Here is a 26564-nt window from a genome sequence, read left to right as displayed (position 1 = left end):
CATCGGTGATTGGTCAACTGTAGGGATTCGTCATTAAAGTACTTTTTTGTTATTCAATGAGATGACTTGTTTTCATGCAAATGGTTTCATAAAAAAATACTGCACCAAACATCTTAGTTACTTTTAAAATTGCGCTGCTAAGATCTCCTCTGTAAAAAAGTATGATAGATTTATTGAGTTATCTTCGATTAATTCTGACCATTTTCAGGAGGTAAATACTGGCTACGGCATCTCAAAATGGACAAACAGTACTAATGTCGCTTTTTTTCTCATTTTTTAAGCGAAGTTCTTTTAAGGGAGTATGCCAGGACACTCATTCAGTTCGGCTTGCCAAGTTTGGTTAAGCGCCAGCTGAACTGAAGCATGCTGAACTGAAGAGCTTTCCGCACCTCAATTGTGCAATATTTCCCCATTTATTATTTTCAAAATTCTTCAAGCGCTGTCAAATTGTTTGTTGATGATTGCTGGACAACTATTTTCAGGTCTTGCCATAGATTTTCAAAAAGATTTAAGTAAAAACTTTAACATTCACTGTCTTCTTGGTAAGCAACTCCAGTGTAGATTTGGCCTTGTGTTTTAGGTTATTGTCCTGCTGAAAGGTGTATTCATCTCCCAGTGTCTGGTGGAAAGCAGACTGAACGAGGTTTTCCACTAGGATTCTGCCTGTGCTTGGCTCCATTCCATGTATTTTTTTTATCCTGGAAAACTCCCCAGTCCTTAACGATTACAAGAATACCCATAACATGATGCAGCCACCACTATGCTTGAAAATATGGAAAGTGATGCTCAGTAATGTGTTATTGGATTTGCCCCTAACATAACACTTTCTCACATTTTACAGTATTTCTTTAGGGCCTTGTTGCAAACAGAATGCATTTTTTTAAATATTGTTTTATTCTGTACAGGCTTCCTTCTTTTCACTCTGTCAATTAGGTTAGTATTGTGGGGTAACTACAATGTTTTTGATCCATCTTCAGTGTTGTCCTATCACAGCCGTTAAACTCTGTAACTGTTTTAATGTCACCATTGGCTTCATGGTGAAATCCCTGAGGGGTTTCTTTCATTTCCGGTAACTGAGTTAGGAAGGATACCTGTATCTTTGTTGTAACTGGGTGTATTGATACACCCATCTACCAATAGGTGCCCTTCTTGGAAAACCTCGCTGGACTGAGGGACCTTACCGATAATTGAATGTGTGGGGTACAGAGATGAGGTAGTCATTCAAAAAGCATGTTAAACACTGTTATTGCACACATGCAACTTATTGTGTGACTTGTTAAGCAAATGCCTACTCCTGAACTTATTTAGGCTTGCCATAGCAAAGGGGTTGAATACTTACTGACTAAAGACATTTCATTTTTTATAAATGTTCAAATATTTTGAAAAACATACAGTACCAGTCAAAGGTTTGGACACACCTACTCATTCAAGGATTTTCTTTATTTTTACTATTTTCTACATTGTAGAATTATAGTGAAGACATAAAAACTATGGAATAACTTCGTAACCAAAAAAGTGTTAAACAATAAAAACAAATATATTTAATATTTTTGATTTTTCAAAGTAGCCACCCTTTGCCTTGATGACAGCTTAGCACGCTCTTGGCATTCTCTCAACCAGCTTCACATGGAATGCTTTTCCAACAGTCTTGAAGGAGTTCTCACATATGCTGAGCACTTGTTTGCTGTTTTTCCTTCACTCTGCTGTCCAACTCATCCCAAACCATCTCAATTGGTTTGTGATCGGGTGATTGTGGAGGCCAGGCCATCACTCTCCTTGGTCAAATAGCCATTACACAGCAGGGAGGCGTGTTGGGTCATTGTCCTGTTGAAAAAACAAGTAATTGTCCCACTAAGTGCACACCAGATGGGATGGTGTATTGCTGCAGAATGCTGTGGTAGCCATGCTGGTTAAGTGTGCCATGAATTCTAAATAAATCACAGACATTGTCACCAGCAAAGCACCCCCACACCATCACAATTCCTCCATGCTTCACAGTGGGAACCACACATGCGAAGATCATCCGTTCACCTACTCTGCGTCTCACAAAGACGCATTTTTGAGACGCAAAATCTTAAATTTGGACTCATCAGACCAAATGACAGATTTCCACCAGTCTAAAGTCCATTTCTCGTGTTACTTGGCCCAAACAAGTCTCCTCTTCTTATAGGTGTCCTTTAGTAGTGGTTTCCTTGCAGCAATTCGACCATGAAGGCCTGATTCATAGAGTCTCCTCTGAGTAGTTGATGTTGAGATGTGTCTGTTAGTTGAATTCTATGAAGCATTTATTTGGCCTGCAATTTCTGATCCTGGTTACTCTAATGAACTTATCCTCTGCAGCAGAGGTAACTCTACGTCTTCCTGTCCTGTGGCGGTCCTCATGAGAGCCAGTTTCATCATGGCGCTTGATAGTTTTTGTAAATGTTCTGGATTGACTGACCTTCATATCTTAAAGTAATGATGGATTGTTGTTTCTCTTTGCTTATTTGAGCTGTTCTTGACATAATATTACTAAATAGGGCCATCTTCTGTATACCACCCCTACCATGTCACAACACAACTGATTGGCTCAAATGCATTAAGAAGGAAAGAAATTCCACAAATTAACTTTTAACAAGGCACACCTGTTAATTGAAATGCTTTTCAGATGATTACCTCATGAAGTTGGTTGAGAGAATGCCAAGAGTGTGCAAAGCTGTCATCAAGGCAAAGGGTGACTACTTTGAAGAATATATTATGATTTGTTTAAAAATGTTTTGGTTACTACGTTATTTCAAAGTTTTGATCTCTTCACTATTATTATACAATGTAGAAAATAGTGAAACATTAAGAAAATCCATTGAAAGGGGGATTCCTATTCAGTTGTACTGTTGTTGGCTTCTAGGTACATCTTTGTGACCTTCCAAACTCAGGTAGCAAGACCTACAGCGATTTGAAGTGTGTAAGCTCCGGACCCTGTTGTGCCATTTCCCCTCCCTCAGTGATCTTATCCCTGTGTGCTGTCACCATCACGATCAAATCAGCCTATTATGCCTGATCATCCGCAACCCTCTCTCTACCAGGGTGGTCAAAGTGCAAAACCTTCTGCTAAGTTTAGCAGCTCCATTTGATTTACACAAGCTACAATTTGTCTGCCTAATCCCCAATTACATTCTTTTTGGGCTGTTTCGTTGACTTTTTTCCCTTGTAATGATAAGAGTGACAGACAAGACGTGTTGCAGAGCCGCAACTCTGTGCAAGCCACAGCCGTCTCTCTGGCTCACATTATTTCCATTCCAGAAGATAAAGGAGCCGTTCTGCTCCAAAAGGTTTAGCTGTCGATTTCATATATGAAAGCCGGTGGAGTCTGGGAGAGATAGTGGTGGAGCAGTGTGGAAGAACGGCCTTACTGTGAGTGACGTTAGGAAGTTGGGAAGCAGAGAAGGAGCAATCTTTGCGCAAACAGGAGACTTCTGGTGCAGTTAAATATCTAATCTGCCTGTTCTGCCCACAAACAGGAGAAATGGGTGCCTTGTTTTCTTGTGCAACGATGATAGCACCTGTTGTGTGGTCCACATTTATTTGGTGTTCGTTCTTAGAATGACAACAATATTTGCATTTTTGAACAACTCTCAGATAAATTTGAAGAGATTTCCCTCCCTCCCTGCAACTGGTGTCTGCTGTACGCAATTAGAGATTTGATTGACTTTACTTATCACCTTTGTTGAAGGTTTCTACACCGACTACATGCATAACTGCACATAACAACAAGATAAACGTTTTTTGATTCTCTAATTTCTTCTCTACGGCCTTGAACATTAACAGTCCGGCTATCCCAAGCTACGTTGCACTTTCCATCCAATATATCGTCAACATCAATCATGGTCCATGGAGCCTGGTTGGCAGAGTCACTGATTGCCATCCAGCAGGAAGGACAGTGTCTGTCCTGTCATAGTCCGGGTCCCCTGTGTGTAATGTGTTTGAACCATCAGTCATGCCATGTGGCATCCTCATGGTCATTTAGCCTAACAGGTGAGATATTCTTAAACTCTCTTATAATGCGATCATGGCCCTGCTAATCTGATTGGCAAAACAAATAATGGAATGAAGTGGCAAAATAACTAGTGAAAATCTGAAATCAATACAGGATATTCAGTTAGGTTTCTTTGCCATTAAGGAGTCTGCTGACTGCTTATTTGATTATGATTGATTGCTGTCCTCTTTATGCACTTAATCAGGTGTTTTAGACAAGCTTTCGTATCATATAAACACTCTGTAGAGCAATATTTACCTCTCTCTATGCAAATGTTGCTTTTTCTCTCCGCTGAACCCAGTGGAAATGAAGAATGCATTGTTGCTTGCCACAAAGAGTGGGCTGTGTAAACAATTGGTTCTGTTTTCAACATCAATGGTTGATTTGTCACAGCAATTAAAGATCCAGGGACAACGCCAAAGTCTCCTCATTGCTGGGCTTGATCCCAAATGGCCACGTTCCAGACTCCCCCACCCCTCACTCCCCTCTCTCCTCTTTCACCCCCCTCACTCTATCCACTCAGTGAGCTTTAGATAAAGAAAGATAAGGGAAGGCTAGTGCAAGGAGGGTCAGAGGGGAAATGTGTGTTTGAATTGCGGGGTCAAAGGAGGGCCCTGGTCTGTTTAGTAAGTGGATCCACCTGTCTCTCAACCTGGCCTGTTAGGAGAGGCTACAGCTTGAATCCATGCTGAAAAAGGAGAGTAAGGAGAGTGGGCACACCTTCCTAATCATTCTGGAACCTTGCCTCTCCCAGGACCATATATCTCCTTTTAATTTAAGCCTTGAAAAATGCACTGGGATTTAAGCATCTGATCCTGCTGGAATCGATTAAATTTATTAGAGGGGGGGTTGCCTAATCTGTGAAGTTAATGCAGGACTTCACGGCTATTGATCAGCTCTGAAGGGTATACCCATTGTTAATTATGGGCCTGGGTGGTAGAACAAACAGCACAGAGGAGAGAAGGGGGGTGGGGGGAGACCGAGACGGTGGGACAGGTAATTGTCTGCCGTGCAAATGTTATTGCTGCTTTGTGTGTACGCATGTGCTAAAAGTTGATGGGGCATGGGAAGTCAGAAGCAACTCATTTCTACCCACAACTTATTTTTGCCTGGTTGACATTTCAAATGATGGAGGATGTCAGGAATCCATTTCTATTCTTCCCTGGTACTTTCATGTATTTTTTTCCGCTCTTTTATCTTCTCACCCCAAACGGAATAGCTGGGTCTCAGGTCATCATGTAGGTTGGGGGCATACCAACAGATTGACTAGCAGAGCACTGTCATGTTTTGATAATGACCACTTTGGCTTTGCCTCTCTCTCCGATAGAGGGCTCATTTCAGGCTCATCCCAAATAATTTGGTCGTTACGGAGTTCACGGCGTGCGTATATCCTGGTGTCCACTTGGCAGATGAAACATTTCCCTGATCATAACATGTCATGATGACTGAATGCTCTGATTCTTCTGTTAGAATGACCTTATCTCTCTTTCTTTCCTTCTTTTCTTCTCTTCTCTTTCTCCATTTCTCAATGTTGGCTTCTCGTCTCGCTTTTGAAATGATTTTGCCCTTGATCAGACTTACAAACAGTATTATGAGGGGGGAAATGCCCTGACTTATTCGTTCCATTCATTTCCGATGTGCCTTCTTAGGACCTGTCGAGATGTAATACTTATTTTTTTGCCAGGCGAAAATGTTCCCGAAATGGCAAGCTGTCACTGGCTCGCCCGGAATGTTGTGTGTGTTTCCCCGTGAGTGGCAGACAGCCAGATAATGACTTGTTACAGGTGAAACAGACCTGTGGGAGATGAGTGTCTCTGACCTTGTGTTCTTTTCCCTCGTCTTTTTTCCCCTCCATTGCTTTTGTTTCCACTCTTATCTTTGAATAAGTGTGAATTGGCTCTACACAGAAAAAGTATTGTGTTGAACTATCATGACACCAGATCGGGAAGCAAACTTAATACATTGAATGCTTGTACTGTCAAGCAGGGGTGCAACTTTGGTTTTAGAAGTGGGGGCGACATAATAATAAAATTAAAATTAAATTATCCAGTCTGATAAACACTCAAGACAGCCAACCCGACCGCTCGGAGGCATCCGCATTGTTCTAAAGCACACCATTGCCTCATTTTGTATCGCATTCCAATGATAAAACTGGAGTGGACCAAAATTCAATTTCAGGACATGTCCCCCCCATCCCCAGTGAAAGTTGCACCCCTGCTGTCAAGAGAAGAAAGGAGGTCAGCGAGTTGCTCCTGGGCTATTACAATCAACCTGTGGCCACCCCAGGACCAATTCCCCTCCTCTACCCCGGGGCACTGGTCATTCTCAGAAACACTGGCCACTAAATAACATCTGCAAATAAATTTATTAAAATTCCTACAATGTGATTTTCTGGATTTTTTTTCTCATTTTTTTCTCATTTTGTCTGTCATAGTTGAAGTGTACCTATGTTGAAAATTATAGGCCTCTCTCATCTTTTTAAGTGGGAGAACTTGCACAATTGGTGGCTGACTAAATACTTTTTTGCCCCACTGTATCTACCAATAGGTGCCCTTCTTTGCGAGGCATTGAAAGAAAAAAAAAACAGGTCTTTGTGTTTGAATCTGTGCTTGAAATTCAGTACTCGATTGAGTGACCTTACACATAATTGTGTGTGGGGTACAGAGATGGATGGGGTAGTTATTAAAAAAGCATGTTAACTACTATTATTGAACACGGAATGAGTCCATGCAACTTATTATGCAACTTATTAAGGACATTTTTAATCCTGAACGTATTTAGCCATAACAAAGGGGTTGAATAATGATTGACTCAAGACATTTTAGCTTTAAATGTTTTATTAATTTCAACTTTGAAATGATGGGGTACTGTGTGTAGGTCAGTGACACAAAATCTAAATTGTATTGATTTTAACACAAAAAAATGCTAGCACAACTAAGGTTTTTAGAAATGTTTGAAAATGTATATAAAAAAAACAAGATTTATTTAAATAAGTATTCGTACCCTTTGGTATGAGACTTGAAATTGAGCTCAGGTGCATCCTGTTACCATTGATCATCCTTGATGTTTTTCAACTTCATTAGAGTCCACCTGTTGTAAATTCAATTGATTGGACATGATTTGGAAAGGCACACACTTCTCTATATAAGGTCCCACAGTTGACAGTGCATCTCAGAGCAAAAACCAAGCCATGAGGTCCAAGGAATTATCCGTAGAGCGCCGAGACATGATTGAGTCGAGGCACAGATCTGGGGGAGGGTACCAAAATAATTATACAGCATTGAAGGTCCCCAAGTACAGAGTGGCCTCCATCATTCTTAAATGGAAGACGTTTGGAACCACCAAGATTCTTCTTAGAGCTGGCCGCCTGGCCAAACTGAGTAATCAGGGGAGAAGGGCCTTGGTCAGGGAGGTGAACAAGAACCTGATGGTCACTCTGACAGAGCTCCAGAGTTCCTCTGTGGAGATGGGAGAACCTTCCAGAAGGACAACCATCTCTGCAGCACTCCACCAATCAGGCCTTTATGGTGGAGTGGCCAGATGGAAGCCACTCATCTCTTGGCATGTCCAGCCCACTCATTATCTCAGCCAATCATGGCTAGCGGGAAGGTTGCAGACTTTTTCTGTGAAGCATTTTAATTTTTCAAAAATGTTTACGTTCAAATGGCTTTCCTGTGAAGTAGTGATGCTCGACATATGCCTGGTTTTCGGAAACAAGTAAAAAATGTTTCAAAAGTTAAAGGGCCAGAATACTATCTGAATGCACTGTATGGTTGTCTTTTTTTTTTTACAGGGAATCCAATTGAGACCATGACCACCTTTCAAGGGAGACCTGCACACATTCCAATGCAATAAAAACAGAACATATTTACAAGCAATTTAAGAGAAGTGATGGTCCAGTATTTCTCCAATGGTACATCAAGTTGTGGAGAGCTTGTTTCTTAATAACCCCCAAAGCTAACAGTCATTATAAGATCATGTTAACAAGTCCCCAGTCTTTATTCAGAGCTTTTCATTCTAATTAGACTAGAAAGAAAGGGCTCTCCTGGGCCCCGCTCATCAAAGTGCAGGTGATTACACCCAGCAGAGACAATCTGTAATTTAGTGAACAAGAGCTCACCTTTCTCCTTTTCTCTTTTTGTCAGTTTGGCCTAACTCACTTTTTGTTTTTCAATCTTCCCATCTTTTTATGCAGTGCTCGTAGAGATGAGACTGAACAGAATAAGGGCAGGTCTGTTTCCACAGAGGACATTTGAGAGGGAGGCTTTTGTGTGAGGATGGCCAGCCATGCCAAGAGCCTGTATGGTACACGTACCCCCCCCCCCCCCCTCCACCCAGGCTGGCCATGGCAGAATCATTACCCCATTACTCAAGTAATGTGTGTTGCAGAGTATGCAGGATACCAGGGCTCACTGGTATGGAAGGCTTAGTGGAGATTGTACCCCCACAAGCTCTACATGTCAGGTCATGCACTTTTAACAACAGCTAGGCCGGTGTCGAGAACACATCTGTCTGAATGCCCCTTATCCATCAGAGCTGGCCCTTGACTCGTGTGTGTACGGACAGGAAATGTGTTGTATTTAAAAAAATATTAAGCCCAAATATCAACATGATAATAATCTTCATTGTGATAATTGATGATTATCAAAATAATCATGTACAGAGAAAGGCTAACTCAATGCATTGTAGTGAGGACATTGGCACAGTAGACACAAATACAGTGGTCTAAGTCATGTTCCTGTTAAAGTCCTGCCCTCACTGCAGTGTTGGCTGCATCTCCACAATGCAAATAGCCACGGTGAGACAAAGGCGCTACTTGCATCATTTCCTTAATTGCGCAGGTAAATTGGACTATTAGAGTAATTAGTATCCAGCATGCCGTGGTTGCTTGATAGATTGCGGGTCGGATTATATTGACTTTCTCCCAGGGTGATATATTGACTAATTCAGAAGCTCTTAAAATGCTGTGAGAGTGTCCTCCTGGTCACCAGCATCAGCTCAACACACAGTTCACGTTTGCTCATTTAGTTTGCTTTCACTCCTTTTCTATTACTGTACATTGACATTCATTCCTCATACCGGCCTCATTATTTATCTGTGGATATGTTCTGAACCAGGGATGAGGAAAAGAAAAGAGGAGCTTTGTGTTGATTGGCCGCTGTGCTGCTGAAGGACAATTTTTGGGCGCCATCATCAACTCCTCGCATTGAAAGCGCATCAACATAGACCTGATGTGTTGATACTGCCCAACCGTGCACATTTGTGACAGACATGTTAGTGGTAGTATATGCTGTCCCCCAATCAGATGATAATGTACAGAAACTGGTCTCTCCAGTGATTCTATGTGGGCCATAGTTATCGCTAGATTGCGAGCACATTTTTAACCATGTGTTTCTTTCTCTCCTTCAGAACCGATGCGAACCCCGAAGAGACTGAAGATTGCAGAGACCCAGGCCAGATTCATCGCTGTGGACTGGGAGTCTCTGGGCTACAATATTACCCGCTGCCACACCTTCAACGTCACCATCTGCTACCGTTACTACAACGCCAACAACCAGACCAAGGCCGACTGCCTGGACATGGACCCCAAGGCCCCACGCCATGTGGTGGGCAACCTGCCCCCCAACACCAATGTCAGTCTCAAGATGATCCTCACCAACCCCGAAGGACGCAAGGAGAGCGATGAGACCATCATCCAGACAGATGAAGATGGTATGTGTACTGGGGTATTGTGTGTAGATGGATGAGAAAAATCAATTTAATGAATTTTGAATTCAGGCTGTAACGCAACAAAATGTGGAATAAGTCAATGGGTGTGAATACTTTTCTTTTTTAAACGTATTTCTAATACTCCTTTATTTAGAAAAGATGGATGTGTCTCGCTCTGTTTGTAACCAGTTGACTGACACATACTTATTGCTGCCCCCTGTGATTCCTACAGCTGGGCTGAGTTAGCCATTTCAAAGCAGAGCACGTTTTCTCCCTGCTGCTCTCTGAATAGATGCTAGCTGGAGAGGCTAACCAAGGGCTGAAATAACAGCACTGGTCGCAGCTTGGAATTTGTAACTCACATTAAACGCTTCAGCATTATAATAATACAGCCAGGTGACCAGCTGTATCCTGTGACTCCGGCAGACATGTTGTCCCTTGATGAGGACCTGTTTAAATCTCACCTCACATTCTCACAAACCCAGGAGATAATGCTAGTGAAATGACTCTGAGTCCTCTGTAGGGGTTCCACCAGAATTTATTCAATTTTTTTCATGCCAGATTCTGTATGTAGCTAGAGCTTAGATGTTTAGGTGATATTCAGCTCATGCTGTACATGTTGCTGTACATGTTACTGCCCCTTTCTACCGTTTGTTTTGTTAAGATTGGTTTGTATTACTTTTCATTGTATTCTCTCATTGTGTTCTCTCAGAAAAATCACTCTTTATTCCCATGTCAAACCAACCCCATTTTCAGCAGCATCAGACAGGAAAAAGGAATGCTAGATTTTTCGTTGTGGAAAAAGACGTCTCAGTGACATCCATCCAATAGTTTTGAAAAATAGATGGTTGTCTGACTGCGGGGAGAGTAGAGGAGAAGAGAGGTTCACGTAAACAGTTCTTCTAAGACTGATCCGTAGACCGCAGACAAGCGTCCCCGCCACCCCGAGCCTTGCTCGTCTCTTCAGACAGACAGGCCTGACAAGCACTCAGTCATGTGACCTGGTAACGCTGGTATGCTGTGAAGGAGAGGGCTTTGGATGTCCCCAACCCAGCTTGACTAGAACACAGCCCAGGCAGGCAGGCAGCCCCATGGCAGAACAGTCTCGTGGCAGCTGTAGAGACCCATGGGACTGCCAGGTTTCATCAGCAGTGAGGAGGCTGTCAGTCAGTAAAAAAACCATACAACAGATAGGTGCAGGGAAATGTGTTGTTTTGCAGGTTTAAAATTGATTAAATTGTTTTTTTCACTCATCAATCTACACACAGTACCCCATAGTGACAAAGCAAAAACTGTTTTTTAGAAATGTTAGCAAATGTATAAATAAATAAAACAAATTAAATATGACATTTACATAAGTATTCAGACCCTTTATTCAGTACTTTGTTGAAGCACCTTTGGCAGCGATTACAGTCTTGGGTGTTGCGCTACAAGCTTGGCACACCTGTGTTTGGGGAGTTTCTCCCATTCTTCTCTGCAGATCCTCTCAAGCTTGGTCAGGGTGGATGGGGAGCATCTCTGCACAGCTATTTTCAGGTCTCTCCAGAGATGTTCGATCGGGTTCAAGTCCGGGCTCTGGCCGGGCCACTCAAGGTCATTCAGAGACTTGTCCCAAAGCCAATTGTGCGTTGTTTTGGCTGTGTGCTTAGGGTCGTTGTCCTGTTGGAAGGTGAACCTTCACCCCAGTCTGAGGTCGTGAGCGCTGTAGAGCAGGTTTTCATCATGGATCTCTTCTTTACTCCGTTCATCTTTCCCTCAATCCTGACTAGTCTCCCAGTCCCTGCTGCTGAAATACATCCCCACAGTATGATGCTGCCACCACCATGCTTCACCGTAGGGATGGTACCAGGTTTCCTTCAGATGTGATGCTTGGCATTCAGGCCAAAGAGTTCAATCTTGGTTTCATCAGACCAGAGAATTTTGTTTCTCATGGTCTGAGAGTCCTTTAGGTGACTTTTGGAAAACTGCAAGCAGGCTGTCATGTGCCTCTTACTGAGGAGTGGCTTCCGTCTGGCCACTCTACCATAAAGGCTTGATTAGTGGAGTGGTGCATAGATGGCTGTCCTTCTGGTAGGTTCTCCCATCTCCACAGAGGAACTCTGGAGCTCTATCAGAACCATTGGGTTCTTCTCCCCCGATTGCTCAGTTTGGCCGCACGGCCAGCTCTTGGAAGTCTTGGTGGTTCCAAACTTATTCCATTTAAGAACGATGAAGGTCACTGTGTTCTTGGAGACCTTCAATGCTGCAGACATGTTTTGGTACCCTTCCCCAGATATGTGCCTCGACCCAATCCTGTCTCAGAGCTCTACAGACAATTCCTTGGACCTCATGGCTTGGTTTTTGCTCTGACATGCACTGTCAACTGTGGGACCGTTTGTGCCTTTTCAAATCATGTCCAATCAATTTAATTTACCACAGACTCCAATGAAGTTGTAGAAACATCTCAAGGAGGACCAATGGAAACAGGATGCACCTGAGCTCAATTTCGAGTCTCTCATAGCAAAGGCTCTGAATACTTATATAAATAAGGTGTGTGTGTGTGTGTGTGTGTGTGTGTGTGTGTGTGTGTGTGTGTGTGTGTGTGTGTGTGTGTGTGTGTGTGTGTGTGTGTGTGTGTGTGTGTGTGTGTGTGTGTGTGTGTACAAATGTTTTGCCAAATGTTCTAAAAACCTGTTTTCGCTTTCTTAGTAAGGATTATTGTGAGTAGAATGATGAGGGAAATAAACAATTCAATACATTTTAGAATAAGGCTGTAACGTAACTAAATATAGAAAAAGTCAAGGGCTCTGAATACTTTCCTAATACACTGTATACAGTGTATATGAAATTCTATACTCAATACCTAGATTTTTCACCTATCACAATTCATGTCAGAGAGGTCTGGCATGCTGTGGTTTCTCAGGCTGATGGCTTTGCTTTATTGGTGAAAGGGACAGGGCCTCCAAATTATAGGAGACTAATTTGATCATAAAACATGCAGATGACAGAGAGAAAGGATGCTCTTGAAAGGATATTGCACCTTGATTATCTAATCTCATGTAAATTCATTGTCCAAATTCAATAAAAACCACTGGGGATTCGAGTGCCTCCTATTCAACACACGCGCAGCATTATTATTATTATTATTATGCCATTTTCAACATGCTGCTTTGCTGTAAGTAAAAACAGTCAGTGGTCTCGTTACAGGCGTACAGGCTCAGGAGTGTCTCTCTCTTTGAGAATAGTATTCATTACAGTACTGTGGCCTCCCTTTGATTGCATTAGGACCTACTCCTCCTGTCTTCTGTCCTAATGCAGTGCCTGGCCCCGTTCCAAGCCAGTCCATGAAAGCCACACCGTTTGAGGATCGGATCTTCCTTTACTGGAAGGAACCACTGGAGCCCAATGGGATCATAACTCAGTATGAGGTAATGAAGGACTATGGCCAGGGGGATCGGTGGGGATCGGGGAGAGGTGGGGGAAGGGAGGGGATCGGTGGGGTGAGGGGAGAGGTGGAGGGCGAGAGGTGGGGGGAGGGAGCGAGGGAGAAGGGGAGAGGTGGGGGAAGGATGGGAGGAGGAAGTGCGGGGAGGGGAGGGGAGAGGTGGGAAGAGGGAGATTAGAAGGGGAGGGTTGGCAGAGGTGGGGGGAGGGAGGTGAGAGGTGGGGGGAGGGAGGGGAGGGAGAGGGGGAGGTGGGGGGGGGGGGTGGATGGTAGACAAGCCTGTCTAGGATCCACATGGGGTTTGTATATCTAAACCATATTTCACAGGTGTTTTTAATCTTTACTATCCCTCTGGAAACCAGCACAGATGAGTGAAAAACGTTCTGTTCCTTTTTCATATAGGACTATGGTGGAAATAATGTAACTCTAAAAGGGGAGTGTGGGTTTTAAAGGGAACTCATTGTATTCATTGTAGCCAACTCTGTTGTAAAATACTATTTTCAGTACTTCTTAGATACAGTATGAAGGTGTACTGATCCATCATTGAATGGTTTGTATTTTTAAAGTTAATAACCCACAATGATTCATAGCTTGTGTGCAGTGGGGTGAATCTGAAGAAACATTTTTTAATTCTCAAGTGTTATCCAGCTTTAGGAATATGAGAACACTGACCCACATAATCCAAGGGAATGTGGATTATAGTGCCCACAAAGCTCATTACTAAACTAAGGACCCTGGGACTAAACACCTCTCTCTGCAACTGGATCCTGGACTTCCTGACGGGCTGCCCCGGGGTGGTAAGGGTAGGCAACAACACGTCTGCCACGCTGATTTTCAACACGGGGGCCCCTAAGCGGTGTGTGCTTAGTCCCCTTCTGTACCCCCTGTTCACCCACAATTGCATGGCCAAGCACGACTCCAACACCATCATTAAGTTTTCTGATGACACAACAGTAGGACTGATCACCGACAATGATGAGACAGCCTATAGGGAGATCAGAAACCTGTCAGTGTGGGGCCAGGACAACAACTTGTCCCTCAACGTGTGCAAGACAAAAGAGATGATCGTGGACTACGTTCACCCACATTCACATCGACAGGCTGTAATTAGAGCAGGTGGAGAGTTTATTCACCAACAAACTATCATGGTCCAAACACACCAAGATAATTGTAAAGAGTGCACGACAAAACATTTTCCAACTCAGGAGACTGAAAAGATTTGGCATGGGTCCCCAGATCTTCAAAAAGTTATTCAGCTGCACCATCGAGAGCATCCTGACCGGATGCATAACTGCCCGGTATGGAAACTGCTCATCCTCCGACTGTAAGGAGCTACATAGGGTATTGCGTACGGACCAGTACATCCCTGGGGCCAAGCTTCCTACCATCCAGGACCTACAGTACCAGTCAAAAGTTTGGACACATATTCATTCCAGGGTTTTCTTTGTTTTTACTATTTTCTACATTGTAGAATAATAGTGAAGACATCAAAACTATGAAATAACACATATGGAATTATGTAGTAACCAAAAAAGTGTTAAACAAATCCAAATATATTTTATATTTGAGATTCTTCAAAGTAGCCACCCTTTGCTTTGATGACAGCGTTGCACACTCTTGGCAACCTTGAATGTGTCCAAACTTTTGATGGCTACTGTATATACTAGGTGGTGTCAGAGGGAGGCCCCAAAGATTGTCCAAGACTCCAGTCACCCAAGTAATAGACTGTTCTCTCTCCTACCGCACGGCAATCGGTACCGGAGCACCAAATCTAGGTCCAAGAGGCTCCTTAACAGCTTCTACCCCCAAGCCATATGACTGCTGAGCAATTAATCAAATGGCAACCCGGACTATTTATATTGACCCCCCCCCCCCCCCCCCGCCTGTTTTTACATTGCTGCTGCCAACTGTTTATTATCTATGCATAGTCACCTGCATGCACAAATTACATTGACTAACCAGTACCCTCGCACATTGACTCAGTAACCCCTATATAAAGCATATTGTTATTGTTATTTTATTGTTACTTTTTTACTTCAGTTTATTTAATAAATATTTTCTTAAATCAATTTCTTGACCTGCATTGTTGGTTCAGGGCTTGTAAGTAAGCATTTCACTGTAAGTTCTACACCTGTTGTTTTCGGCACATGTGACAAATACAATTTGATTTGATGTACATCTTCAATCAGCTGATATCTCAAAGTGCTGTACAGAAACCCAGCCTAAAACCCCAAACAGCAAGCAATGCAGGTGTAGAAGCACGGTGGCTAGGAAAAACTCCCTAGAAAGGCCAAAACCTAGGAAGAAACCTAGAGAGGAACCAGGCTATGAGGGCTGGCCAGTCCTCTTCTGGCTGTGCCAGGTGGAGATTATAACAGAACATGGCCAAGATGTTCAAAAGTTCATAAAGGACCAGCATGGTTAAATATTAATAATCACAATAGTTGTCGAGGGTGCAGAAAGTCAGCACCTCAGGAGTAAATGTCAGTTGGCTTTTCATAGCCGATCATTAAGAGTATCTCTACCGCTCTTGCTGTCACTAGAGAGTTGAAAACAGCAAGTCTGGGACAGGTAGCACGTCCGGTGAACAGGTCAGGGTTCCATAGCCGCAGGCAGAACAGTTGAAACTGCAGCAGCAGCACGGCCAGGTGGACTGGGGACAGCAAGGAGTTATCATGTCAGGTAGTCCTGAGGCATGGTCCTAGGGCTCAGGTCCTCCGAGAGAGAGAAAGACAGAGAGAGAGAGAATTAGAGAGAGCATACTTAAATTCACACAGGACACCAGATAAGACACGAGAAGTACTCCAGATATAACAGACTGATCCTAGCCCCCGACACATAAACTACTGCAGCATTAATACTGGAGGCTGAGACAGGTAGGGGTCTGGAGACACTGTGGACCCATTCGATGAGACCCCCGGACAGGGCCAAACAGGCAGGATATAACCCCACCCACTTTGCCAAAGCACAGCCCCCACACCACTAGCGGGATATCTTCAACCACCAACTTACCATCCTGAGACAAGGCAGAGTATAGCCCACAAAGATCTCTGCCATGGCACAACCCAGGGGGGGCGCCAACCCAGACAGGAAGATCACGTCAGTGACTCGACCCACTCAAGTGACGCACCCCTCCTAGGGACGGCATGGAAGATCACCAGTAAGCCAGTGACTCAGCCCCTGTAATAGGGTTAGAGTCAGAGAAGGGAACCGGCCAGGCAGAGACAGCAAGGGTAGTTAGTTGCTCCAGAGCCTTTCCGTTCACCTTCACACTCCTGGGCCAGACTACACTCAATCATCTGACCCACTGAAGAGATGAGTCTTCAGTAAAGACTTAAAGGTTGAGACCGAGTCTGCGTCTCTCACATGGGTAGGCAGACCATTCCATAAAAATGGAGCTCTATAGGAGAAAGCCCTGCCTCCAGCTGTTTGCTTAGAAATTCTAGGGACAATTAGGAGGCCTGCGTCTTGTGACCATAGCGTACGTGTAGGTATGTACGGCAGGAAAGATTAGGTAGGAGAAAACCCATGTAATGCTTTGTAGGTTAGCAGTAAAACCTTGAAATCAGCCCTTGCCTTAACAGGAAGCCAATGTAGGGAGGCTAGCACTGGAGTAATATGATCAAATATTTTGGTTCTAGTCAGGATTCTAGCAGCCGTATTTAGCACTAACTGAAGATTATTTAGTGCTTTATCCAGGTAGCCAGAAAGTAGAGCATTGCAGTAGTCTAAACTAGAAGTAACAAAAGCATGGGTTAATTTTTCTGCATTTTTGGATAGACAGTTTCTGATTTTTGCAATGTTATGTAGATGGAAAAAAGCTGTCCTTGAAACAGTCTTGATATGTTCGTCAAAAGAGAGATCAGGGTCCAGAGCAACGCTGAGATCCTTCACAGTTTTATTTGAGACGACTGTACAGCCATCAAGATTAATTGTCAGATTCAACAGAAGATCTCTTTGTTTCTTGGGACCTAGAACAAGCATCTCTGTTTTGTCCGAGTTTAAAAGTTGAACATTTGCAGCTATCCACTTCCTTTTGTCTGAAACACAGGCTTCTAGCAAATGCAATTTTGGGGCTTCACCATGTTTCATTGAAATGTACAGCTGTGTGTCATCCACATAGTAGTGAAAGTTAACATTATGTTTTCAAATGACATCCCCAAGAGGTAAAATATATAGTGAAAACAATAGTGGTCCTAAAACGGAACCTCGAGGAACACCAAAATGTACAGTTGATTTGTCAGAGGACAAACCATTCACAGAGACAAACTGATATCTTTCCGACAGATAAGATCTAGCCAGGCCAGAACTTGTGCGTGTAGACCAATTTGGGTTTCCAATCTCTCCAAAAGAATGTGGTGATCGATGGTATCAAAAGCAGCACTAAGGTCCAGGAGCACAAGAACAGATGCAGAGCTTCGGTCTGACGCCATTAAAAGGTAATTTACCACCTTGACAAGTGCAGTCTCAGTGCTATGATGGGGTCTAAAACCAGACTGAAGCATTTCGTATACATTGTTTGTCTTCAGGAAGGCAGTGAGTTGCTGCCGATAGTTTTTTTTTTTTTTTCTGGGGTAAGGTTTGGCTTTTTAAAGAGAGGATTTATTGCTGCCACTTTTAGTGAGTTTGGTACACATCCATCCGGTGGATAGAGAGCCGTTTAACATGACACACATACTACATAATGCCATGGGAAGTCACATACTCAACTATATTATCACACATTTTAGTTCAGGCTTACAAGTGTTAATATATGCATTCCATATGTACCTCGAGTTATGGCTGTGCGGCATACTGCATTTTATGATATACCGGTATTGATGCAGGGACCGGTTTGGGTTTTTACTTTACCTTCTATACCGGTATTTGAATGTTTGGTTTGTTAAATGTGATACGCCATGTGTAATGTCAATTTTTATAGTTTACTTCGCTACTTGAGTCATCTCTCTCTGCTCCTTCTCTCTGTGCCACTTTCCACAGAGCTAGCCAGGCCCCCTGTCACTCAAGGAGCGCATTTGATGTCCCTCAACCACGAGACACTTGTGTTCAGTCTGCTTGGTCAATGCAGCACATACAACAATGTTGATGACAATGATGCTGTTTTCACTTTGCTTCTTAATATAATTCCACTAGCATTCTATAATGACACTATTAGTTTGTGTTTCTTAAATCAGCAAACAGCTAGTTTGTCTTTTCTCAGCAATTTTCCCTAAATCTTGTGAGATGCTAATGCTAATAGCTTGCAACTTAGCTAATAAATGTACTGATAAGAGCAAACGTAGCTAGCTAATACAGCCTGATAATACCGGTGGTGGTGTTAACCTAAATCAGCATGTTGTTTGTGCAACCGTGTCTTCTAAATCAACATATTCTTGCTTTGCATATTCCTCTTTATCTACATGAAGTAGCTAAGAGAAAACATGCAATGTAGCCAAAGTGTCCTCTAGGAAACATTTATCAACACTTTAGTTCCTACCTTGTCACAATAACTCCTCCCTGCATTTTAATTTGTTGTCATCTCAAACAACTCTGTATTCAAAGTGCCCACTATTATATTCTAACTATATAATAGGAATAGTCATTCTATTTCCATTTTTTCCTACAGTTTTGCTCTAATTTGCAAGTCAAATCGCAACATTTGGTTAAAAATAAGTCCTAGATTGTTTGCCCATATCATACAGCCCTACGTGGCAGCGTGGAAATTATCTCAATTGAGCAGTGGTGTAAAGTACTTAAGTAAAAATACTTTAACGTACTACTTAAGTCATTTTTTTTTGTTATCTGTACTTTACTTTACTATTTTTCTTTTTGATAACTTTAACTTTTACTTCACTACATTCCTAATGAAAATACTGTACTCTTTACTAGACACATTTTCTCTGACACCTAAAAGTACTCGTTACATTTTGAATGCTTAGCAGGACAGGAAAATGGTCCAATTCACGCACTTGTCAAGAGGACATCCCTGGTCATCTACTTCCTCTGATCTGGAGGACTCACTAAACACAAATACTTTGTTTGTAAATTATGTCTGAGTGTTGGAGTGTGTCGTCCGTAAATAAATAAAAAAATAAAAATAAAATGGTGCCATCTGGTTTGCTTAATGATTTAAAAAATGATTTATACTTTTCTTTTGATACTTAAGTACATTTTATAAATTACTTTTACTTTTGATGCTTACGTATATTTAAAACCAAACGCAGGAATGATAAAAGTGCTGAAATTGGTTTTGGTTGAAGTTGAATTGAACAGTATAAAAGATTCAGAATGGAGAAAGACTCATTGAAATCACTTAGAATGTATGTGTTGCCACCCTAGGATCACTCACTACTCACAAAGCACCCTAGGATCACTCACTACTCAAAAAGCAAATGTACAACTTTTATTATTCAAAAACAAAAAATACTGCCAAATACCGTCCAATTTTGTTAAAATACCATTATATTTTGCACATATTGCCCAGCCCTACCTCAAGTCAATACACAATGTAGAAAAATCACTCAAAAACACTCTTATTTGTTGTACTTTGCTACGTATGTGCATTCCACCTACTTAAACACAGATAAAGTTTCTACCACAGCATAATGTTACAGAAAGTCTGTAACCATTCGTATGAACACTTTTCAACAGCTCATTAGGTAAATATTGTATGTCCCTCTCCTCTCCCTCCCCTAACAGATCGCCTACAGTGGTATTCGGTCCTTTGACCCCTCGGCGCCAATAATGCGCCCCCCTCTGATCGTGTCTCTGCCCTGGAACACTTCTCACCACGTCTTCAACCAGCTGCACCCTGGCACCACCTACCAGTTCATCATACGAGCCAGCACCGTCAAGGGCTTCGGCCCCCCGACCACACTCAACGTCACCACCAACATCTCAGGTACATTTATTTAACATGTATTTATCCAGGAAGTCCCATTGAGGTCAGAAGATCTATTTTAGAAGGGAAACCTGACCAGGAGAATGCTCCTTAGTATGGTAGAGTATGTATGCAGTATAATGGCTGTAGTGTTACAGCTGCTAGACTATTAATAGTGCTACCAGAGTAAATATTGTTTATTAATCAAGTCAAATGAAATTGATGCATAATGTAGTTGTTGTCTTATGACATTCCTGCCTGTTGTTTTGGTAAAAAGGGTCTGGTAGCGCTGCAGGTTCAAATAGCATCTAGGAAGCAAATTAACCAGAATGGGGTAACAAAAAAATTGGTTGGGTTATGGGTTGGTTCGCTTATCGGTTTTCTGAGCAAGTTCTACCATGATACTAAGCACAGCACTGAGATATCTCTCAGTCATTTTGATCGTGTCAGACTCCGTTCCGTAATGGAATATCTGGATGCTCTGTACCTGTTGGAGTAATTTTCTGAAGCACACATTTTTCCCAATTCTAATCTTGGCAGCACTCAACATGTCCTAGACCGGGATGTATTTGGAATCTGTTGAAATGACAGCCTAGGACCTCATTAGATGATGATGCAAACCACATCAATCAAATTAACCAGGTGAATGGAAGCTAAAAGCTTCCTTAATGGAAAATGAGGCCAGTAACCTTTCTTTAAATAAGAGGAGCCTGGTGCTTTTTGCGCTAAGCGCCTACTTCAAAGATATGTAATGTACGTAATGTAGATGTAATCACGCAGTTCCTGCGTTTTGGCAAAACTGCTATTGTCAATTTGTCAGGTTGCAATTCCCAGAAGTGTTTTAGAAAACATGTTCCAAGCAGGAAATATATATATATATTTTTCTTTTACTTTGCAGTGCTATATTAAAGTTCAGCCAAGTTCAAAATTAAACATAATGTGTCCTGATAGAGCATGCCTTTCTCAAGACTTCAACATATTACACCCCATTGCCGACAATTTTCCTCCTCCTGTGATTTTGCACTAAATTCTTGTCTGTCTGGTGTGCTTTTTCCCCATAGCCCCAACACTGGAAGAGTATGATGGGTCCGAGGCGTTTCTGAATGAAACGGCCACCACCATCACCGTCCTACTGAAGCCCGCTCAGGCCAAAGGTGCCCCTGTCAGGTGAGAGAACTAATGCCTGGCTTTTTTTGGTCCAAGAGTTCCGTCTAGTCATTTTAATGAAGGTCATCCATCTGTTTACCAGGACATCTCTGTCAGGATGTTTGTGTTGTGTCGCTCCCTGTAGCACATCCCACAAATAGAGAGAGCAGTACTGGGTAATGTCTACAGAGACTCTACAGGGAATTTACATATTCTGGTCCATGGCCCTGCCGATCTCCATTTGATTTGGCCATTGTTGGCCTGTGCCTTTTCATTTCCTCTCCCCTATCACAATCGGCAGGGATGGAGTTGGAAGGTACTTGTCATAAAGAGGATTTGGAGAGAACTCTTTGTGCTCAGATTCAGTAAATCACCTATTATGCAACCAGGCCTGTTCTTTGATTGTGAAATTGGAGGGGCTGTGTATTGAAAGGGAAAGAACAACAGCCCTGATAACAAAACCACCTGACTGCATTTCTTTCTCACAAGCACTCACTCAGTATATGTGGCAGTTGTAGCTAATATGTCACACCCACTTCTAATTTTGAGCAAATGTTTTTGAGTGTTTTTTTTTTCTGGAATACAGATTTTGTGTACAGTATAATGCTACAAATATCATAAAGACTAATTGGATAGTCAGATATCAAATATGCAATGGAGGATGGTGTTAGCAAAGTACGAGGAAACATACTACGACTAGGATTATGTCATGCTTTTACCAGCTTGAAGGATTTAGGTGCATCAACGAAACAAAGATGTGTGTTATGAAAGGGATCGTTTAATTTGACTCGTTTTGGCAGTGCTCTGTAAAACTGGCCAAGCTCTGATGGAAGTCGATTGGCTAATCACGCAGCAGGTCTGTGTAGCGGTAATTTAGAGAGGGTTGTTTAAGGTGTGTATGAGAGATTGAGTTATAGCGAGCCTCAGACCATTTGTCCAGGTAATTTGTAACATTTTGTCATTGACAAGCAGTACAGGGTAGAGGAAAGAGCCCGAGCACTCACCCTATTTTGGTGGAAGAGAATTTTGTGTCCATCTGCGACCGGCATTATGGAGTGTCACTTGTATTTTAGATCTGCGGTGCTTTGAGCTAAAATAGGAGCTATGGAAGGTCAGGGATGTGGAGATGGCTGTCAGGGCACTTGGGCGATAATGGTGAGGGAAGGGGGGTCAGGGGGACAGAGATACGCCCCTGGGCAGTCATTACCAAGGGTGGGAGGAGGGGTCGCGCTCTCTGAGCGGAACTAAGGGTAGTGAAGTCTAGGAGGTGGCTCTGAGCTGTGGATGCGGAAGGAAGGTATGTTTACAGCTCCATGAGTGTGTGAAGGGGCTTCTCCTTGCCCTGCCCTGTGTTAATAAGTTGCCCTGGCACTGTGGTTTTTGCGTGTCTCGCCACATTAACAAAGACCCTCAGGGGGAGAGATGAAGCACAGCAGTGTGACTCTGAAATACAAATGATAGACCTGACCTGTTACTCTCACTGGAGGTTCATCAACTCCCATTCAGGGGGGTTTCTCTACAGCCTCCCAGTCTGAGAGAATGGATTGTTATTAGTTAAGGGCCATGTGCAGATAAAGGGGCTCTGGTAGAAATTGCAAGGCCTGTAACGTACGACGTTGCCAAGCCAGGGCTTATTCCAAGTGTTAAGCTCATTTGGCATGCCCTCTCTGTGCTCCGTGAAGTGAGAGATTGCTTTAAGATTAGCCTGCCTTTTTTTTGGCTAGCTGGCTTTGTTTGCTTGTGTTGTTTTGTGGGGACTGATTGCCTGTGATGTTTTGTCCCTCCTCAGCGCTTATCAGATCGTGGTGGAGGAGCTGAACCCACATCGCACACGCAGGGAGGCCAGCTCCGTGGACTGCTACCAGGTCCCAGTCCCCTTCCACAGTGCCTCCAGTGGTGGCTCGTCTTATTACTTTGCGGCAGAACTGCCACCAGGGAACCTTCCCGAACCCTCTCCGTTCACGGTGGGCGACAACAAGACGTACCATGGCTTCTGGAACCCTCCACTCACCCCCAGGAAGAACTATAATATCTACTTCCAGGCCGTCAGCAGTGTGGAGAAGGTGAATATACACCACTCTCGGCCAATAGGACCCTCTAATGTTCCCTCATTGGGTTATTGGGGTTTTAAATATGTCTTAAAACTGAATTGTACATTGAGGAGCATTGTTTTCCCACCCCCCTTTTGATAACCTACTACTGTTCATTAGTTTTCCTTTTATCTAGTTTGTTCCTGTTTCTCATGTTGAACTGATTTGTATTATTTTATTTTGTTTCACAGGAATCAAAAACACAATGTCTGAGACTTGCAACAAAAGGTAAGAGTTTTATTTTTGTTTATTTGTACAACAAAAGAAGTTCTTCTTGCCCAGTATAATTTAAGTGACTGTACATTACAGTTGGATTTCAGTCACTTTTCCCAGTAGCCAATAAATGCCCACTCTCTTGCTCAGATAAAGAACTGTTACGTGATAATGCGTGTGTCACTTTATCTTCCAAGAGAATTGTCGTGCAGCGAGAATCTGGATTGAGGCGGAATTAAGGAAAGTTTATTTATTTGTGATATGTGCGCTTGTAAAGCACCTTGCTCTGGTGAACAGCTTGTGTCTGTGAGAACAGGGGGCTAGCAGGGCCAATCCTTCTGATTTAACAGACAGAGAGAGAGAGAGAGAGAGAGAGAGAGATGGTTTTTATCATAAAGCCATGCTGTTGGTTTTTAGTGATTAAGAGGGAGTGGTCATTAAATTGATACAATTCCTACAGTGCCAGCTCATCTGTGGCGTAAATCGAAGGGAAATGGGTTGGCAATTTATGGACTCTGTCCTCTGGCTTTGCACTATTGAAATTACCTGCATTATAGATTATGGACAACATTTATGCTGAACATGCATTTTCCGAAGTGCATTGGAGTAACTGGCCAAGTATTTCAAGTGCTTATGGCCATGTCTTACTACAGTTAATTAAATGGCCAGTAAGTTCAGCTTCAGTATCTCATTCAAAAGTTAGTTGGCCAGGCTAAATAGTACAATAGTACCATCAAGTCATCAGGACAGTTCCACCCTACTCCAGCAACAACTTTATTTCTACTAGGAGGAATGAAAACTAGGAGGTGTGAAACAAGCAAAACCCTACTGTTTTTCAGTGGGAGCTATATGAAGATATTGCTAATGGCAAAACATTTAATGATCTCGGATGTCAGCCTAAGTTGGCTGCTAATGCTAATATGCCAGATGTAACTTGTATTAACCATGTATTAACTCTATAATCACCCATCAATAACACTATGCCTGAAGAAATTAGCTTAGCTGCATCAGGTTTCAAAAAATGCTATGCTAGGCTATGCTTGCTAGGAATGACATGCTTCCATCCACCACATGACATCACAGATACAGTTGAAGTCGGAAGTTTACATGCACTTAGGTTGGAGTCATTAAAACTTGTTTAACGGCCACTCCACAAATGTCTTGTTAACAAACTATAGTTTAGGCAAGTCTGTTGTGTCATGCACAAAGTGGATGTCATAAGTCATTTTTCCAACAATTGTTTACAGACAGATTATTTCACTAATATTTCACTATCACAATTCTAGTGGGTCAGAAGTTTACATACACTAAGTTGACTGTGCCTTGAAACAGCTTGGACAATTCCATAAAATTATGTCATGGCTTTAGAAGCTGTGGATGCATTTCAAGGTCTACCTTCAAACTCAGTACCTCTTTGCTTGACATCATGGGAAATCAGCCAAGACCTCAGAAAAAAATAGTTGACCTCCACAAGTCTGGTTCATCCTTGGGAGCAATTTCTAAATGCCTGAAGGTACCACGTTCATCTGTGCAAACAATAGTACGCAAGTATAAACACCATGGGACCATGCAGCCGTCATACCGCTCAGGAAGTAGACGCGTTCTGTCTCCTAGAGATGAACGTACTTTGGGGAGAAAAGTGCAAATCAATTCCAGAACAACAGCAAAGGACCTTGTGAAGATGCTGGAGGAAACAGGTACAGAAGTATCTATATCCACAGTAAAACAAGTCCTATATCGACAAAACCTGAAAGGCCGCTCAGCAAGGAAGAAGCCACTGCTCCAAAACCGCCATAAAAAAAGCCAGACGGTTTGTAACTGCACATGGGGACAATGATTGTACTTTTGGAGAAATGTCCTCTGGTCTGATGAAACAAAAATAGAACTGTTTGGCCATAATGACCATTGTTATGTTTGGAGGAAAAAGGTAGGAGGCTTGCAAGCCGAAGAACACCATCCCAACCGTGAAGCACGGGGGGTGGCAGCATCATGTTGTGGAGGTGCTTTGCTGCAGGAGGGACTGGTGCACTTCACAAAATAGATGGCAGGATGAGGAGGGGAAATGATGTGGATATATGGAAGCATGTCTCAAGACATCAGTCAGGAAGTTAAAGCTTGGTAACAAATGGGTCTTCCAAATGGACATTGACCCCAAGCATTCTTCCAAAGTTGTGGCTTAAGGACAACAAAGTCCAGGTGTTGGAGTGGCCATCACAAAGCCCTGACCTCAATCCTAGAAAATTTGTGGGCAGAACTGAAAAAGCGTGTGCGAGCAATGAGGACTACAACCCTGACTCAGTTACACCAGCTCTTTCAGGAGGAATGGGCCAAAATTCACCCCTTATTGTGGGAATCTTGTGGAAGGCTACCCGAAACGTTTGACCCAAGTTCAACAATTTAGATGCAATGCTACCAAATACCAATTGAATGTATGTAAACTTCTGACCCACTGGGAATATGATGAACGAAATAAAAGCTGAAATAAATCATTCTCTCTAATATTATTCTGACATTTCACATTCTTAAAATAAAGTGGTGATCCTAACTGACCTAAAACAAGGAATTTTTACTGGGATTAAATGTCAGGAATTGTAAAAAAAAAAAAACGGAGTTTAAATGTATTTGGCTAACGTGTATGTAAACCTCCGACTTCAACTGTAGATGGAATGATGATGTCACCCCGAAAGGTGTACTACCACTAAATATATGAATTTAGCTTTATTTCTATGCTTATCAATTAGACTCATATTTATGCATTTAATGTTTCTGCTTAATAATCAGTTAAGATTTTTTGAAAGGCCCACATATATAATATTAGATTATCAGACATGGAAAGTGTTGTATTCATAATGCTTAAACAGCTGGCTGTGCATTAACTCACCAGGGCTTGGATTTGTTGCGCCTTTCAAAGATCGGAGAGACCGTACTGTTGGTCATACTGTTCTCTCATATAGGACTATTTTGTTATTATTACCGGATTTAGCTACGTTTGAGTGTCTCCTTCTTCCTGTCATGAAACCGCCGAAACCCTAATTGATGTGACACTGACAACAAGGGCACGCATAATTGTGACACTAATAAAAATCAGCCACAGTTAAGTCACTTCATACT

At 42.6% G+C, this 26564-nt stretch overlaps 1 protein-coding gene across 8 annotated transcripts in view; it reads left to right on the top strand.

The window, feature by feature from the left end:
• The window catches only part of LOC139415086 (receptor-type tyrosine-protein phosphatase kappa-like), a 164326-nt gene that overhangs the window by 110112 nt on the left and 27650 nt on the right, over window positions 1–26564 (top strand). For all 8 annotated transcript variants that reach the window (XM_071162873.1, XM_071162868.1, XM_071162870.1 and 5 more), the window contains exons 8-13: window positions 9422–9724; window positions 13019–13128; window positions 19824–20025; window positions 21066–21171; window positions 22940–23213; window positions 23432–23468. In XM_071162873.1, coding sequence (XP_071018974.1) covers window positions 9422–9724; window positions 13019–13128; window positions 19824–20025; window positions 21066–21171; window positions 22940–23213; window positions 23432–23468 — 1032 coding nt within the window. The remainder of the gene's footprint in view (window positions 1–9421; window positions 9725–13018; window positions 13129–19823; window positions 20026–21065; window positions 21172–22939; window positions 23214–23431; window positions 23469–26564) is intronic.

The sequence above is a fragment of the Oncorhynchus clarkii genome, chromosome 8 (assembly GCF_045791955.1).
Source record: "Oncorhynchus clarkii lewisi isolate Uvic-CL-2024 chromosome 8, UVic_Ocla_1.0, whole genome shotgun sequence".
Classification (NCBI taxonomy): domain Eukaryota; kingdom Metazoa; phylum Chordata; class Actinopteri; order Salmoniformes; family Salmonidae; genus Oncorhynchus; species Oncorhynchus clarkii.
Note: the sequence above shows the minus strand (reverse complement) of the source record. Positions and strands in the feature narration are given on the sequence as shown.